We start from the raw sequence: 16,860 nt of genomic DNA, 5'->3' as shown, positions 1-16,860 counted from the left end.
TATATACATAAATTGGGAGGAAAACATGTATTTTAGTATTGTTGCCTTAGTGTAGCCAAATGTGGAGATGAGTGTGGGAGGATCATAATAGAATCTGATTTAATGGGGACAGAGTTGATGACATCAGACTGATTTCAGCAGAACACTTATTCAGTTCAGTCTGAATGACTCTAATAGGGAGTATTTAGGCTTGGAGAGGTAATTAGTAAAGTGACACAGCTGCAGTATTTTAAAGAGCTGAGGCTCAAAGGAAGGAGGATACGCTAAAAGACAATTTAACTACAACAAACAGGTTGAAGAGACCGTTTCCAATAATGGTAAAGTGTACGGCTTTTCAAGATAGTATTTGATATAACCAAGCTAAAGCAACCCCAAGGTTCTGAAGAATATTTTAATACTGAAAACATTAATTCAGTCTCCTGTCTAATTGTTTATGTATTACTAATAATAGGGAGTCTTACATACTTGCTTGTTTTATTAGAGTAAAATGAAAGAAAAAAAAACTTCAGGGACATAAAAAGAATTGTTAGTATCAAAATAACCTGCTGTATTATAATTTTTTTGTCTGAATATATTTGTATCATCAGGCTGCCTGTACAATGAAAAAATGTGCTACACTAAAGCTGCAAGTTATTCCCTGAGCAGGAAGTCATTTAACTGTCACCTGGTGACTAGCGGGGCTCTTGAGAACAGCATCTGTGTAAGAAGCACAGAAGGAGGTGAGGAAGGTGTAAAACAGGGCAGCCCAATCAGTGTGTGAGGTGTTCAGGAGTAAAGGAGGGCAAGGCTGAGTGGTGAATCTGAGTGCTGATGTTAAGGGCTAAATAATTGCTTACTGCTGTGAAACCTGCTGCGTAGGAGAGGAGAGGTGGCTTTGGGAGGAGAAGGTGAGGAGCAGAAGGAGAACTGCAATGATATACTCAAGAGGCTGGCAAGGCTATTTTTAGCTTCATTAGTTATTTCATACACCATTGTTATCTTGGAAAATCTTTTTTTCACCTACATCTCCTTATACCATCTGACTGTATTTAATTTAATTACAAACTTCATTTTATTTACACATTCATTGTCTTCAGTCCCAAGGCCGCTGTTAATTGTTTTTTTTTTTATCTCATACTGTTACGCTACTACCTAATGACTTTCTTTATGGTCAAAATAAACATTTTTCTACATTAAATCACCCTAGGTCTCATTGTCTTCTTTTTTCTTGGCACAGTTTATTTATTTTTTATATTTTAATTTATAAAGGAAACGCAGCATTGGGCTGTTTGATAAAACTGCACATTTCAGAGTGGCCTTTTATTGTGGGCAGCCTAAGGCACACCTCTGCAGTAATCATGGTGTCTAATCAGCATCTTGATATGGCACACCTGTTAGATGGGATGGATTACAGTATCTCAGCAAGGAAGTACTGCTCACTTTCACAGATTGACTTGTGACTGGTTTGTGAACAATATTTGAGGGAAATGATTAAATGTATATGTGCAAAAAGTTTTAGATCTTTGAATACATCTCAGAAAACAATGGGAGCAAAACCAAAAGTGCTGCATTTCTATTTTTGCGGAGTGTATGACTCACTTACTAGTTGACTGTTATTTTACTAATTGACTGAATCTGGATTATTTTTGATTAAATATTTCAGCTATAATATAGTCACAAACTTTTTTTCCTAATGTTTATTTTCTCTACGTGTGAGTGCTTTGATAGTTGTAAAAATCCAGCCCATGGCTGTAAACAGAAAAAATGTTCAATGTTAGAAAAAATGTTCAATTAGGAACATTGGTTTTTAAGAACACTGTAATAAATGAAACAATGTATTTTTCTGGATCCATATGCAAAGTCTGAATAAGTGGTGGGAAAATGTGCTAAACAAGTGGATAAAAGTGTAATTATTGTCAATTCATTACTTTATTAACTTGCAACTTTATACATAATAGACTAAGAAATTAACACATCTTAATGCGCTATAATTATTTTAACTCTTGGCTTGCGTAGGAGTTGCTATATGTCGAGGTGTCAGGGAACATACTTTCTATGATGATAATCTTGGATGGTATCTAACAAGCATCATGTAACAAGGATGTGCTGGATCAGTATGGTTCTTATGTTGATGTTTAACATGCAGGTGAAACGGTCCGACAAAGAAAAACATGAGAGGGTTATGTCGTTAAAAAAAAAACAAAAAAAAAAAACAGTGACACAGTAACGCATGGTAGGGTTTATACTCTTTATCCTACTGTACGTGCAATGTGCAATATTAGGGTAAGTAAATGACAAAAGAGTTTCTTAGATACGACAGGTCTGAATTTTTGTTTTACATTAAAACAGACATAACAGCTTTCTTTTAAATGGTAATACAACTGCCGTGTGACAGCAGCCTTAGTATTATGTTACGCTACATCTCATAGTTATTTGGTATCTCTGACAGGAAACAAGCAGGAGAGTTCATTTGATGAAATCCCATCTGTGACTTTTAAAGTCTGCAGTTAACATTAATTCCAGTAAAGATCACCAAACCCTGAAGTGTTGAATAATTTATATTGCCCCTTCTTTTTTTATTTTTGTCTGAGACAGCAACAGTTCTGGCAGGAAACACATTTAAAATTTACTCTTAGTTTAGTGTTCTTGATGTGCTTTTCTTTTGTGTGAGCAGCTAATTTGTCACCCTAAGGTCAAGGAAAGATCCTGCAGCAGTCCCCCAAATGCAATTTAAAATACCCGCTATCTAAAAGAGCCTCCGATGAAACGTTACAGGGTCTATTTCTTTAACTGACAGCTTGTAACAATGGCTTCACTGAGTGGCATTTTTCCTCCAGTCTTTTTGCAGTTAGAAATTATTTATATAGGGGGAAAGTTATTGGCATGTCATGTGTTTGAGAGAGCAGTCACGGCAAAGCAGATTTATAATTTAAATGCAAAGACAAAAAAATGAGACCTTGAACATCTTATGTTGGCAAAGTGCAGCATGACTAAAAAGCACTTTGTGTACTTTCTAGAAAAAGTATTTGACTTAAGATTTTCTTAAAGTTGCCAACATTTTCAATTCTATCATGTTTCATGATGGAAAGAGATTAAAAGCTCATAACAGTCAACTTGCTGTACTCTTTTTTTTTTTTTGGCCTTCTCAACTTAAAGCGTGAAAGAAACTGACATACATGCCTCATTATAATATTTTCTTTTAAATAGATTCTTAAAGCTTCTCCGCTTCTTATGATTTCATTCTGGAATATCTCGCTGCTATTACAAGTTCTGTTTTTTTTTATTTTGTGAGAGTATCTATGCTAAAGTGTTGTGTGAAAAGTGTGATCACTAATCATAAAAGTAAGAGCATATTTCTATATCAACTCCCTTCTCTACAAATGAGCAGTAAAAAGTGAACACATTAGGCCTGATGAAAAGTACTCGTACTCGTCGTCTTTTACTTATCTGGGACCAGATCACAGAGGCAGCAGTCTCAGCAGAGACTCCTAGACTTCCCTCGTCTCATACACCTCTGCTGGGGGAAACCCAAGGAGCTCCCAGGCCAGTTAAAAGATCCTTCAGCGTGTCTTGGGTCATCCCCTGGGTCTCCTCCTGGTGGGATAAGCCTGTAAAACATCCCGAGGGAGGCGTCCAGCAGGCATCTGAAAAAGTTATCTGAGGCACCTCACCTGACTCCTCTCGATGTGGAAGAGAAGGGGCTCTACTCCGAGCCTCTCCAAAATGACCAAGCTCCTCACCCCATCTCTACAGTAAGTGCCCAGCCACGCTGCGGAGATAGCTCATTTCAGCTGCTTGTATGTCTTTCTTTCGGTCATGATCCACATTTCATGACCATAGTTGAGGGCAGGAATGTAGATGGGCCGGTAAATGGAGAGCTTTGCCTTGCCTCAGCTTTCTCTTCACGACAAACTGGTGCTTTGTCTGCATTATAGCAGCAGCTGCACCGATTCGTCTATCGATCTCCCACTCCATATTCCCCTGACTTGTGAACAGGACCCCAAGATACTAAAACTCCTCCACTTGAGGCAGGAACTCTCCTCCTGCTCAAAAGTTTTATGTATTAAAACATGCAAAATTTTTGCACACAGAGCTAGGAGGAGTGGTGGCCTAGTGGTCAGGGCAAAGCACTTAAAATCCTGAGGATCTGACTTCCAGCCCCACTCCTGCAGACTGCCACTATCTGAGCAAAGACCCTTTACCCCACACTGTACTATGGGTGCCGCACAGTGGCAGCCCACTGCTCCCCAAGTGGATGGGTTAAATGCAGAGAGTTATTTTCGTTGCTCTGTACTTGCAACAGTGTAATGACAATATCAAAAGCTGGGGGAAAAAAGAGTTGATCTTCAAAGAAGGTGCAAAGGGGTTTGTGTTTGCAGTACAGTGGACAGTGCATTCAAACTTTTTGTTTTGTTTGTGTGCCTGTAAAAATGCAGATACTATTCCAATCCAAACCTTAGAAACCTAAATGTGATTGCAGGCACAGTTTTCATGTATTAATTTAACATTTTTGAATGTCAGGTTTACAATGACATATAATGGAGAGAGATCATTTGTTCACGCTTTCATAAACACTCTCATAAATAGCAAAAATAAAATAATAATATTAGTGAATACAATTTTTTTACTTTGCTAAAAAAGAAAAAAACAGAACATTTTGAAATATTTTCTCTTATTTCTATTTTTATAATTCAGTTTTAGAGATTTTATAAGAAATAAACTTTATTCATTTATTTATAATTTATAGTGTATTCATGTTTTTAATATCTTTATAGATACAGTGTGTAGCTCATGTTCCATGAATACATTTTTATATTCATGGTTGTTCTTGTGAAATGATGTATCTCTTGTTAAGACTGAAAGTCTGAAATCTCAGCTGGAGCCTTATGATTTAACCAGCCAGGAAGTAATGTAAATGTGAGCATATGTGATTGTTCATTTGATTATTATTATTTTTTTAATGGATTATAGCTTTTATATCAATGCAAACTTTGTTATGACTTGCAAATGGCCTTGAAGAAGGCCGCAGCTCGAAATGCATTGGTCTCAAATAAAGTTCCTGCACATCAGGTGTCGCTGAAGCTTTTTTCTCCCCACCTCCAGCATTTTGCACTTGTGAAGTAAGCATGAGGACTTGTAGTTATATTATACATATACAGCACTCACACAAGGAAAACAGGGATCTAATCTCCTTCAACCTTTGGATAAATGTGACAATGTACTTTCATTTAGCCTGGTAGGACGCATTAAGCACATCCACCAACAAATTTTTTCAAAGCAGGTGTAACAGCACCCAATTTTAACAGCCAGATTTAAAAAAAAAAAAGTAGATTTTATAGATGGAAAACACCCAAACACCAACACAAGTGCACAATTTTATCCACACAAGTAACCTTTCAAAATAAAAACCCAAACTCTGTACTTTCCAATGGTGTCAATAGTGGTTTCTAAAATGGGCAAAGAGGCAGCCTCCCAAGGCGACTTCTGATCTAGGATGGCATAAGACCCCCCATCCTAATGTTCTAGCGATGCCTGAGGGCATATACAGTAAACACCAAGAGGAAGAGTAACTACATGCAAAACTCATTGAGCCAGCTGACAAAGCGGAATATCAAGGCTCATATTGTGAGGCCAAAAACATAAATCCAGTCTTACCTTTGCTGTTTTAAGGTCATAATCGATGTAAGATCATATAGTTCCACTTGCCTTTTAAGCTTTTTTAATCAAACCGTCTCCTAACAAACTAATTTAATTAGTTGCTTCGCTATTTACATACATAAAATAAGATATAGGTTTTAAAAATCTGAAATTACTGCCCATGGTTTGTGTGCAATGCGTTTTAATGAATTATAAATAGCCAGGAAAGATAGCATTCCATCTCAGTTCTGAAAGACAAAACAGTTTTAAACATAACCCGTGTTGAAGAAAAATAAAACTTTTCAAACACACTCAAGTTTTGTAGAGGAATCTTGATAGAGGAAATTTTACCGCATAGTTATCATAGTGGCAGCATCTAAATCAGCTTAATGCCTCATGAATTTATGATATGAAAGTAAACAATCTCAGCTACATTTTGTAAATTGTGTTTTAAGAAAATGATATGGAAATTCTAAACAAATATTTTATGACATCCACCAATGTGGACACTTTTATTATCTCTCATCAGGAAAAGAAAAAAAAAAGCTATCCAGAACCGTCACAGCAGTTAACTATGAGCAAGGTTTGTCCTCATTGTGTCCTCATTATCCACCTTAGAGATAGAGAAGATAAAATCAAATTACATCAAGCAGAGGAGAAGCTAATTTAAAGGGCATGAACCCTAATTTGTTTTTATCTTCTTCTCCCCATTTGCATTCCTCCAAGAAGCTGAAAAGAAGCTTTTTCTTACCTATTTTCAGGAAGTTTTTCTAAAAGCTTGCTGGTATTTTTCTATATTCTCAATTAAAATATTTTCCTGAGTACTTTCTCATGTGTATGCACTGTTCTCATAGGTGTATAAAAACTAAGAGTAAAAACAAGAGATATTGATAACTGAAATCTGTTCGATATAAGCCAAAGAATGAATATTGGAATAGGCTGGACTGCATTTAACCTTTCCTATATGAAGAAGCAGATAGAAAGCCCTCTGTTTCCATCTGCTTCTGTTTAAAATTTAAGTTACCCATTGGATAATGAAATGGGTCTTGCCCAAGGACACAATGACACTGAAAACCGGAGCTGGGGCTCGAACCGACAACCCTCCGATTGAAGGGTAACTCCTGCACCCGACGTCTCTGTCGCCCCTTTAGAGAAATAAAATATATGAACATTTCTGTAATTAAATAGGCATACTCAAAAAAATATTAAAAAGCCCAGCAAACACAATGTGGTGCATTATTACCAACGGCCAGCAGGGATTGTGCATTGGGACTAGACTAGGGCTTGGAACTTAATTGCATTTGAAATATAATCGCAATTTAATGAAACGCAATGCGCAAAGGCACTCAATTTCAATTAAACTATTATTAACAAGAGTAACACTCCAGCCCTTAAGGGTGGCGGTAAAACCTTTGAAGTGGTTTTGTCGCCACGCTGAAAGATCGATAGTTTTTCGGGATGCAGGTCCATGCACGCAAGTAGAAGTAAGCAATTTTTCACACAAAGACTACAGTAGAGTCCTACAACTATGTACTCTGGGCAAGCAAGTTTTCAAAAACTGAAAGACAGGGGGGATACTACTTTGGGGTTAGGGAAAAGGAAAATGGCAATAAAATCGCAGTCACAATTTTGGTTAAAAATAATCACAAGTTTGATTTTTGGCAAAATCATTAAGCCCTAGACCAAGTGCAGTACTTCTTTTCTTGTTCACAAGCTGGTTCGACACAAAAATTATACATTTTTTTCACTTCGTGATAAATTCTGATCATATAATTTGTAGCAAGTGACAGTATCTCAGATTTCTATGTCTCTAATTTAATAAAATAAAAGTAAATGCATGAATTTTAAAAATACGCATTTAACTAATTCTAATTCTTAACTACAAATACTCAAAAATGTATTTACTGTACCAAAATTAATGTACTTAATTATACAACAACTCTGACAGTACCATGTACTCTAAGAGTCTGAGTTTCTCAGACTGGTTCTTTCATTTCCCATTGTTACATGTTTCCCATTGTTACACTTTTCCCGTTGTTACTTGTTATGGCTTTTTCTAAGCCCAAACAAGTCTTTTATTTGTGCCACTCTATAAACCTGGAACTCAAACCCTACTACTGTCAAGAAAAGAGGACAGATGTACCCAGTATTCAAGGAGAGACAGTCAGTAGGAAAGTTAAAACGTTTATTAAATAAAACAAAACAAAAGTGGAGCTGTGGCTCGCGGACACTGCAGGCGGGGGGGCGGGGCACCGCCCAATCTCAGACACTCTAGGGAGGAAACACAGGTAAGTGACCACGATAAACTGATATATGATTATCTGGGTTGGTCATTTACCTGGTTTAACAGTCCGGACCACGAGTGTCCCCAGTGCTGCAGTCCCAAAGGTTATGCTGGAAGCTGATCCTGGTGAGGGATCCAGAACAGACAGGAACAGGCAGGATCCAGATCAGGCAGGAACAGAAACAGGTGGCAGGATCCAGACTTCCAGGCATCCACAGGCTCCCAGGAGGGTTCAGAGTCAGACTGGGACCAGAAGCATGACCAGGTGGTCACGCACAGGAGCAGACAGGATCAGGTGAAGACAGGCAGGCTCAGTGGAAGAGGGTAGCTGAGACAGGACGTAGGAACCGGAACTTGAAGCAGGACTTTAAACTGGTCTCCTCCTGGAGCCAGGCTTACTTTGATAAAAACTGAACCTCCCCCCATAATGAATCAAAAACCCAGAGGACTCCACGGGGGAGGAACAGTGGACAACCAGGAGACAAGACAAACACTAAAACCCTCTTTCCACTGGCAGCTAGGATCCAGGACATGAACCAAATAAAACTGAACAGAAAGACAAGCAGAAAGACAAGCAATGATCTGGCATTGAATGCTCCGGTTGAACTGAATATAAACTAGAGGAAACAGGTGAGAGGAATAAATTATAATGAGACAGGGAGGGAAAAACGACAGGTGAAAGGAATGACTAATTAAGGGAGAGCAAACAGGCCAGATCATGACAACTACAGACATTTTGAATTGAGAAAGCTTTCTGAATTGGAAGCGAAACGTCTTCAAACTTGGAAAACAAAGTCCAGTGGTTTGTTTTTAAACTTTTTAAAGTCTTTTTGGAAAGCTTTTGTTAAAGCCATGTCAGAAGCTTTGAATATCTCACAAAGCACTGTTCAGTCCATAGTCTGAAAGTTATAAGAATATGGCACAACAGCAAATCTTTCTGCCGGATTACACTTACTGTACCAAAAAGGCAGATATGCACTCAGAGGAGCTGCAGAGTTTACTGAGTTTTTTTTTTGAGTCCTTCACCTTTCTTTCAACACGCCAACCCATTACTGAGAAGAAGATGGAACCAGACACTAAGGACTGATTTTGGGAATTAGACTAAACATCTCCAGCAAATCCTACTACAGATACAGTATTAGGAGCTTTTGGTCTGAGCTTGTAGAAAAGTCAAATTTACACATGCCTTTTTCATAAAGTACCTGAGTATTTGTAGTCCACAGAAACACTCAGCTCAATCCACAGCTCTACAACTACAGTATGCAGCATTTTTATTGATCAGTCGCATTATTTATCAAATCTAAAAAAAATTGTTTGCCGTCAGAATTTTAAAAAATCTAAAAGAAAAACAGGAAATGAAAAGGGTATAAACACCTAATCCAGGAATGGTATTTTACGGCGCAGCATAATAGGATTTTTAGATTATACATGACAAAACTAGTATCTGCACGAACAAAAAACATCCCGTTCTTTGGTGTTTTACAGAGATCCTTAAATAAAGAAAAAAAGCAGTAGAGCAAGGTTGTTTTATAAAAGCATTCATATTCCACAGCGGTTGCTATTACATGAGGTCCCTTTGCAGAAATCTGTCACAGTAAACATCAGTAGAAATTAAGTATACGGTGAATAAAAACATATCATAGTAGATTTAGTCCAATCCAATCTTTATTTAAAGTAAACATGTAAAGACATCAATGAAATGTGTGCAATAAAGGAGAGTAACAGAGTAAAGGCCTAAGTCCAGCTGATATTTACATGCTCTGAACTTCCCTTAATCCAGGTTTACTGCTGTCTCCCACCAAATTCACAAAACTCGGTATGAGATGAAAAATTGGCATCTTGCACTCTGCACCAAAGAAGAAACTCAGCGGATAGATTTTCCTCAGTGTTTTATTGAGAAGAGATTTCAATCTTCTGGTTCTATTTTAAAGTTTGACTCAGAGGTTGTTCATAAAGTTTACTCCGGGGATAACTTCCTAATGTTTTCACAATTCTGTTTGCAAACACTAAGAAATAAATTGCCACCGTTTATCTGCTCTTCTTCAACTCTGGGTTGTATTGTTAAAGATGTAATCTGTTTTATTTACAAATCCTTGCATTTGTGTCTAATTATTATTTTAAAGGAGTCCAGACCAGTAAAAGATAATCTTTGCTTATCTGCTTGATACAAAAAAAATCTAGCCTATATTAAATGTGTATGTCCATTAAAAAGGAATTCAACTTATTGAATGTTTTAGATATGTTTAAAAAAAAATAATGAAAAAATGAATGCCACTGACTTCTATTTGAAGGGATTCTTTTTTGTTTCTCCTACATACAGATGAGTTTGATTAATCTCTCAGTGTGATTCAAAACAAAATGTGAGCAACTGGTAAACTCGACAAATTGAAATAAAATTGGAAGAAATTAAATGCTCTGTCAAGTCCTTTTACAGTGGGAATACACAAATTAGTTTTGGCTCCTTGTGACAACACGTTCGCTCATGGAGAATAATTTTCTCATTAATCGTGCTCATCCTGTCTGTTTCCATTATATTAACAATTTAGCATTTTGTGAAATACATATTTCCTGACAGCTTGACATTTCCTTTGGATGGAGTTTATTGTGCTCATGCTTCCTGCGGAGTACCATCTATTTTAGTTGACTGTTATTATTGGACCTTTTGGGCTGATTTGTTGGCTTCTCTTTTAGTGCTCCGTGGAAATGTGTCGCCTGCTCTTTCAAACAAATCTATTGAGATGTGTATTACCTTGAAACCACCTTAACCTTGTCATCTTACAGTTGGAGGTATTTGTGTGTTTGATTTTATGAGCTGTGCATAGTTGTGTTGATGAAAGTGAATGATACATTGGCTTAGAGGATTTCTCAAGTACCAACTGGGAAAGTGTAGAGAAAAGCTTTTTGCACCATTTTTAGACCTTCAGCTCTAAATAGTGCAACAATCTGAAGAGTGTGGAGAGAAGCTTGTTGCACCATTTATAGCTAAGAGTCTTTTTGAATATCACTGTCAGTCAGGCTGCATGTAGAACTTCTGTAAACCTTATGTAATCCCTCAATATGTATGGATAATAACCATTCCATTTCAGCTCCGGTTGTATGTTTATAGTCGTTGTCCTCTTTGACTTCAGTCAGAGACTTACTGTCAAACAATATTCAAAATTTTGTATATGTCCATTGCTTTCTCCTCTGAAAAGGGAAAACTTCTTATTTTAATCTAAAAGAGGTTGTGCGATTTTGCAAAGAACGAAAATTAAATATTTGTTTCTAGATGTAGCAAATTAAAAACACAAAAGGAAAAAGGGCAATGATTTCAGCTCTAATTGCTGCTGCTGCTGCTGCTACACAGTTCTGCCTGCATCAATCATAATGGCTATCACAATACACCTCAAGAAGATACACTCAAGTATGTAGCAACTATGACAGGATGTTAAAAAACTCAAAGGGTATAAATACTTTTGCAGGGCTCTACAAAGGATAAAAAATTATAACAAAAAATGGAGTTATTTAATGCCCTGCAGTAGGGAAATAATGCTTTGTTCTGTCTGGTAAAGCAAAGTTAAAGGCAGGAATGTGACTGTGAGCAAGTGTTGAAAATATGATTTAACCGTCAAAAATGTCCATCAGCATTTACATATACATTGGTACATTACATTTCCCCTCATTTCCTTCCCTACTCTCCACCGTTCTGTCATGTTCACATATAAAAAGCAATCCAAGAAAATGCATTTCCTGCAACAGATGGAGCAGAAAATGGACTTACATTCATCCTCAGTGTTAAGTACTGTAGAAGCATCTTTTTCCCCTTTCCACCAGAATGTCACGGTTTATGCATAAAGGTAGCACTACTATATTCATTCACGTTGTTGGTGATTTTTTTGTTCTTCACTTTGTATAAAGATTTGTAAGTAGAGGTATGTTCAAGGCCATTCTTCCTTCCCTTCTTTAATAACTGCTATGTATAGCATTATTTTCCTATACATCTGTATTGAACTGCATCTCTGGAATGGCCTTGCCTTCTTTGCACACACTATGTTTTAAAACTCATAAACCTGGCCTTGTAGAATCAAACCTTGAAGCTTTCTGTTATTGACAGGACCAATATTATACTGAAGAATGGGATTCAAAGAGTTGAGTTTAAGTAAAAAAAGAGTTTAAGATTTTTAAAATATGTGGATGGAGAACGGTGAAAAAAAGAAAAAGCAGGCTGATGTTTTTGTAGTTAGTTTTGATTCATTACCCTCCTGTTTGAATTCTCTCCAACTCTGAGTGGTTTCTGAGCTGCTGCTGGGTTTGGTTAAATTACTTTGGTGAAGAGGAGGGGGGTGGGGGGGACAAGAGAAAGAAAAGATATTATTCAAGATTGTATTTAATGTTATCTCCTTGTTTTCTGCAGACTGAATCCACATTAGAAACACAGTCGGGGCAATTGTGTTTTTTCAAACATGCCAGCATGCTTTACTGTTGTTGTTTTTGTTGTTGTTGTTTTTTCAAGACATTTTAATACTTGTTGATTTTTTAAAAACCTCAAAAATCTTTTTGCACCATTCCTATTTTTAGTTGCTGTTTAAAAGTGTCTTAGTTGATTCAGCAGCACACTTGGCTTTAAATCCTGAAATAAACACTCATATTAATTCAAATAAATGACCAATCACTTGATTTGTTGTTTTTTTTAACTGTAACTGTTAAAATTCAGTTCTTTTATTCTTTTTTTTCTTTGTTTCTCTTCCAGGGGAGATTTGTTCCTTTAAGATCTTTGGTCAGGACGCCCCTTTTGAGGCAGTGGTGTTGAATCGCACATCAGGAGAAGGAATCTTAAGAGCTAGCAGCCATGTGGATTGTGAGAATCAGAAGGAGTACACCTTTATCATCCAAGCTTACGACTGCGGTGACGGGCCCAGTGGAGCTAACTGGAAAAAGTCTCACAAGTAAGCTGAGCAAATGAGTCCAATCCCTTTATAAGGCGGAAGGATGATCTTAGTTGTTAAGCTATTCTTTTAAGCAATTGTATTAAAATTACAAATTTGTGATGATGAATTTGAAATAAAGAAATATATTAGAAGATAAACAAATCTAACTCTTCATATAGTGGTACTGATTCATTGTTATATAAACAGTTCATTATTCAGATTAGAGCTAGTTACTTAAATAATTCAGGCCATCATCATCATTTTGCATCTTTTAACATTTCAGTTACTATATACAAAAACAGTTTTGTAAGCTGTATAGTATATAGTATATATATAATTCATTTTTCAATTTGGAACCAACAATAAAAATATGAGAAACAGCAGTTGTTTTATTCAGAACTTTTTTTAAATTTTCCAATGTCATACTAAATTAGATATATGGGAAAACAGATGAGTAGGGAATAAATTCATTTTATATCACTTTGGGGTCTTATAGCATCTTATCTCTGATTGCTGTCACAAATTACCTCAGAACGCTGGACGCTTGATATGTGCAAGCAACTTTATTTAATAAACAAAATCAGTTGTTCTGGCTCACAATTTAAACAGTTAAAGACTGCTAGTATGCTATTTTTTACATGTTGTGATTTTCCTGTGATTCTCCAGTCTCCTTTTCTTGCTACTTGTGCCTCATAAAAATTACCTCAGAGACCAAGGAGTTAATTTTATAAGCTTTTTATCTGTTTTCTTTGTACTTAAAGTAGCAGAGACATGTTGAATCATCTCCATGTTTTTATATAATTTTCCATCCATCCATCTTCTCCAACATATTTCTTCAGAGTCACTGTGGGGCCAGTGTCTATCTCTGGCAGTCTAAGGGCGAGAGGCGGGCTACACCCAGGAGAGGTCGCTAGTCTTTTGCAGAATCTACCATGCACTCACACCTATGGATAACAGTCATGTTTTTGGACTGTGGGAGGAAGCTAGAGTACCCAGAGAGAACCCACACATGGACTGAGAGAACATGCAAACTGAATGCAGAAAGACCCTGGGCTAGGAATTGAATCCAGAAGACAACATTGCTACACACTGCCACCGTGCAGCCCTCTATATTACTTGATGCACAAAGACATTGCAGGGTCCCTATGACAACTATACAATCTATCTTGATTGATTGATTATTATTTTTTATCTCACAGTGGAGAAATTGACTCGTTACATCAGCTCAAATAGTCAAAGGAGGAGAAGAACGTGTCAAAGGAAGAACAAAGTGCATGGGATATATACAGTATATACAGTGCATCCTCATATGACAGCTTTCTTTTTTTCTAGTAGGATTTTTATACAGGGTTATTGCACAGGGTGTTTACATGGGTGTTTATTAGTTATTGCAGTGGGTGTCAAGTATAGAGAAACGGGTTATTGCACAGGGTATGAAATAGTAATTGCATATTATACATTGCACAAGTTATTGCCATTGTAGTGTCACATTGTAGAGTCTGGTTGCAGCAGGGATGAGTGACCTGGGGTAGCGCTCCTTTTTACAGACAGAGTGTAAAAGTCTTTCACTAAAGGAGCGGCTCAGCTCCTCTACAGTCGGGTGCAGAGGGTGGAAGGTGTTGTCCTTGATGGATGTGAGCTTGGACAGCACCCTTCTCTCAGCCACTTCCTCCACTTAGTCCAGAATGCAGCCTAGGACCCAAACGGTCTTTCTCACTAGTTTGTTCAGTCTCTTTCTGTGCCACTCCGTGCTAGAAGGAGCCCTGCAGACAACACCTTAGAGGAGGGCTGATGCCACCACAGAGTCATAGAAGCCTCCTCAGGAGGTGGAGGCTCTTTATCTGCTTATTTCTAGAGTAATAAATCATTCCAGAGTCCTGCTCGGGTCTGATTTTTCAAAACACTATCCGCCCGCACCCGTAGAGTTCAGGACCGAGACCCGAATTGTTAGCCACCATTATCCCCATTTAAAACCTGGCTGGGACTGCTCAGATCCGTAAATAATAAAAGTTGACCCGACCTGTGATCACAAAGCTGCTCATAATAACAGAGGCAGTAAAGAACATTGCCTCACGCTCACATACCGTGTGTGCGGCACTCACAGGTTAACAGCTATAAGTAAGAAGGCTTGCCTCGCTGCTATATAGATAAGTTGTGCACAATATCCACCTAAATGAACAGTTATGTTCAAATATTTTATCTTTACAAAACATCTTCTCCAGGTAATTTATAAACACAGAAAGACAATAGTATCATAAAAAAAACTTCAAGCTGAATGCTTACTTTCTAATTACAAACTAGTTAATAAACAATAAAGTGGAGTTCAGTTTATTATTAAAATTACTAAAGACGTTTTCTACCAAACCAACCCCAGCACATTGCATTGAATCACTGATATACAATGTTCCCTCTGCTTGGATGAAGTGACAGCAGGTACTGTAGTTTTGTTGTGACTGTAGAAACAGACTGAATTACACATAGCGTAATTAAGTCTGTTAAACACGCTGTTGACTCCTGCCAGATCTGTCTGGACCAATCGCATCGCGGGAGGCAGGATCTTACGATGCGTGACTCTCAGCACCAGAATCCCCATGATATAGCATCACCTTTCTGCTAGCATAAAAACAAGGTGATGAGCGCAACAAAGCAATTTTGCAATGAAAATCAAGAGCACGCTGTATATCCTCAGATTTTTTTAGGCAAAAGCTGAAGAAATTATTCACTGGAGAGTTTCTGCGACGGCTTGACAAGTTTCTTCAGACTAACAAAGTTACTAAAACAAAGTGTATTGCTTTGAGTTTTTGTATCATATCAGTAGTTATCTGATTGGTTCTAACCTGGTAACGCTGACCCTATTAGTCCAGTCTGAAATCAAGCTCTACCAGCTCTTTACCAGACTGATATGCCATGTACATGTATATGCCTTATCAGTTTGGCTTGCCACGCTTGAGCATGCATGTAGTGACAGTGGACTGGAAAACTTGAATGAATGGTCGTCTGCCACAAGACCCTAAAAGAACTCAGAATCACTGATCCAGAAATTATTTTATGGTAAAGAAACAATCAAAAGTAAATGGCATTGATATCCACTTTAAAAATTTATCTAGAAGAGAAATCTTCTTCAGATGAGAAATCATCTGGACAGATTATTGCATGCTCTGTAGTCTAGTTCAAAGGCTTCACACACGTTAAATCAGAACAAAAAAAGCTCATCCAGTGACTCCATCTAGGAGAGAGACTGGGTTAACCACAGAGAGCTAAGTGAATCATCTGTAAAAGAATGAGACATTGCTGGCAGCAGGGGTTCAGCCAAGATCAAGATATCTAAATGTTTACTCCTCTGCCTGATGAAAAGACTAACGTCAAACCCATGGAGAGCAATTCACCCTTATCACTCTGTTTCTGTGAACCACTCTGGCAAGGGAATTACCAGACATACTTTTTGAAACTTAAATCAAAAGTCTACAGACTATCAGAGGTCTTTTAAAAGGTTTGGGGAGAATTTGGGCAGGTATATTTTCTATGTAAAATTTTTTCAGTCTATTATATTTTGTATCTATAGCATAACAGTGATTTGTCTATTTCCTTGATACTGTCACTGTCTTGATTATTCTAGTAGATGTAGTTAAAAATTGGAGATCTATGTAAGGATATTTTCTCCTGATGGCCCAATGATAAAATGTGTGTCCCTTTGTGTTTGCAGCTCGTACATAACACTGGCAGACAGGCATAATAGTGTGGACAGCATCAAAACAAACTCTCTGCTCTTTACTCAGAGATGGAACGATGCTAAAATAAGCAACTTCTCTGTAGTGAAAGAAAAGCAGTGAGAGAAAAGAATCTGTGCTGGATTTCCTTAGAGTAAGGCAAAAAAGACAGCATGTACTTGTATTTGCTTGCACGTTGTTTTGTGACACATTACAGAGCTTAACACACTAAATAGGTCTCATTAGGCTTATGCCATGCCAGATGTGCCTTCTCAGATGCAAAGTGAGTTGTTGTCAGTGAAGGTCAATGGTGAATAAAACTCCTGTATTTACATTACTGCTTCAT

General features: G+C 37.4%; 1 protein-coding gene across 2 annotated transcripts in view; it reads left to right on the top strand.

The window, feature by feature from the left end:
• Positions 1-16,860, top strand: part of clstn2 (calsyntenin 2) — a 188,033-nt gene that overhangs the window by 113,609 nt on the left and 57,564 nt on the right. For both annotated transcript variants that reach the window (XM_015380869.1, XM_015380868.1), the window contains exon 3: positions 12,630-12,825. In XM_015380869.1, the coding sequence (XP_015236355.1) occupies positions 12,630-12,825 (196 nt within the window). The remainder of the gene's footprint in view (positions 1-12,629; positions 12,826-16,860) is intronic.

The sequence above is a fragment of the Cyprinodon variegatus genome, unplaced genomic scaffold (assembly GCF_000732505.1).
Source record: "Cyprinodon variegatus isolate N-32 unplaced genomic scaffold, C_variegatus-1.0 Scaffold224, whole genome shotgun sequence".
Classification (NCBI taxonomy): Eukaryota; Metazoa; Chordata; class Actinopteri; order Cyprinodontiformes; family Cyprinodontidae; genus Cyprinodon; species Cyprinodon variegatus.
Note: the sequence above shows the minus strand (reverse complement) of the source record. Positions and strands in the feature narration are given on the sequence as shown.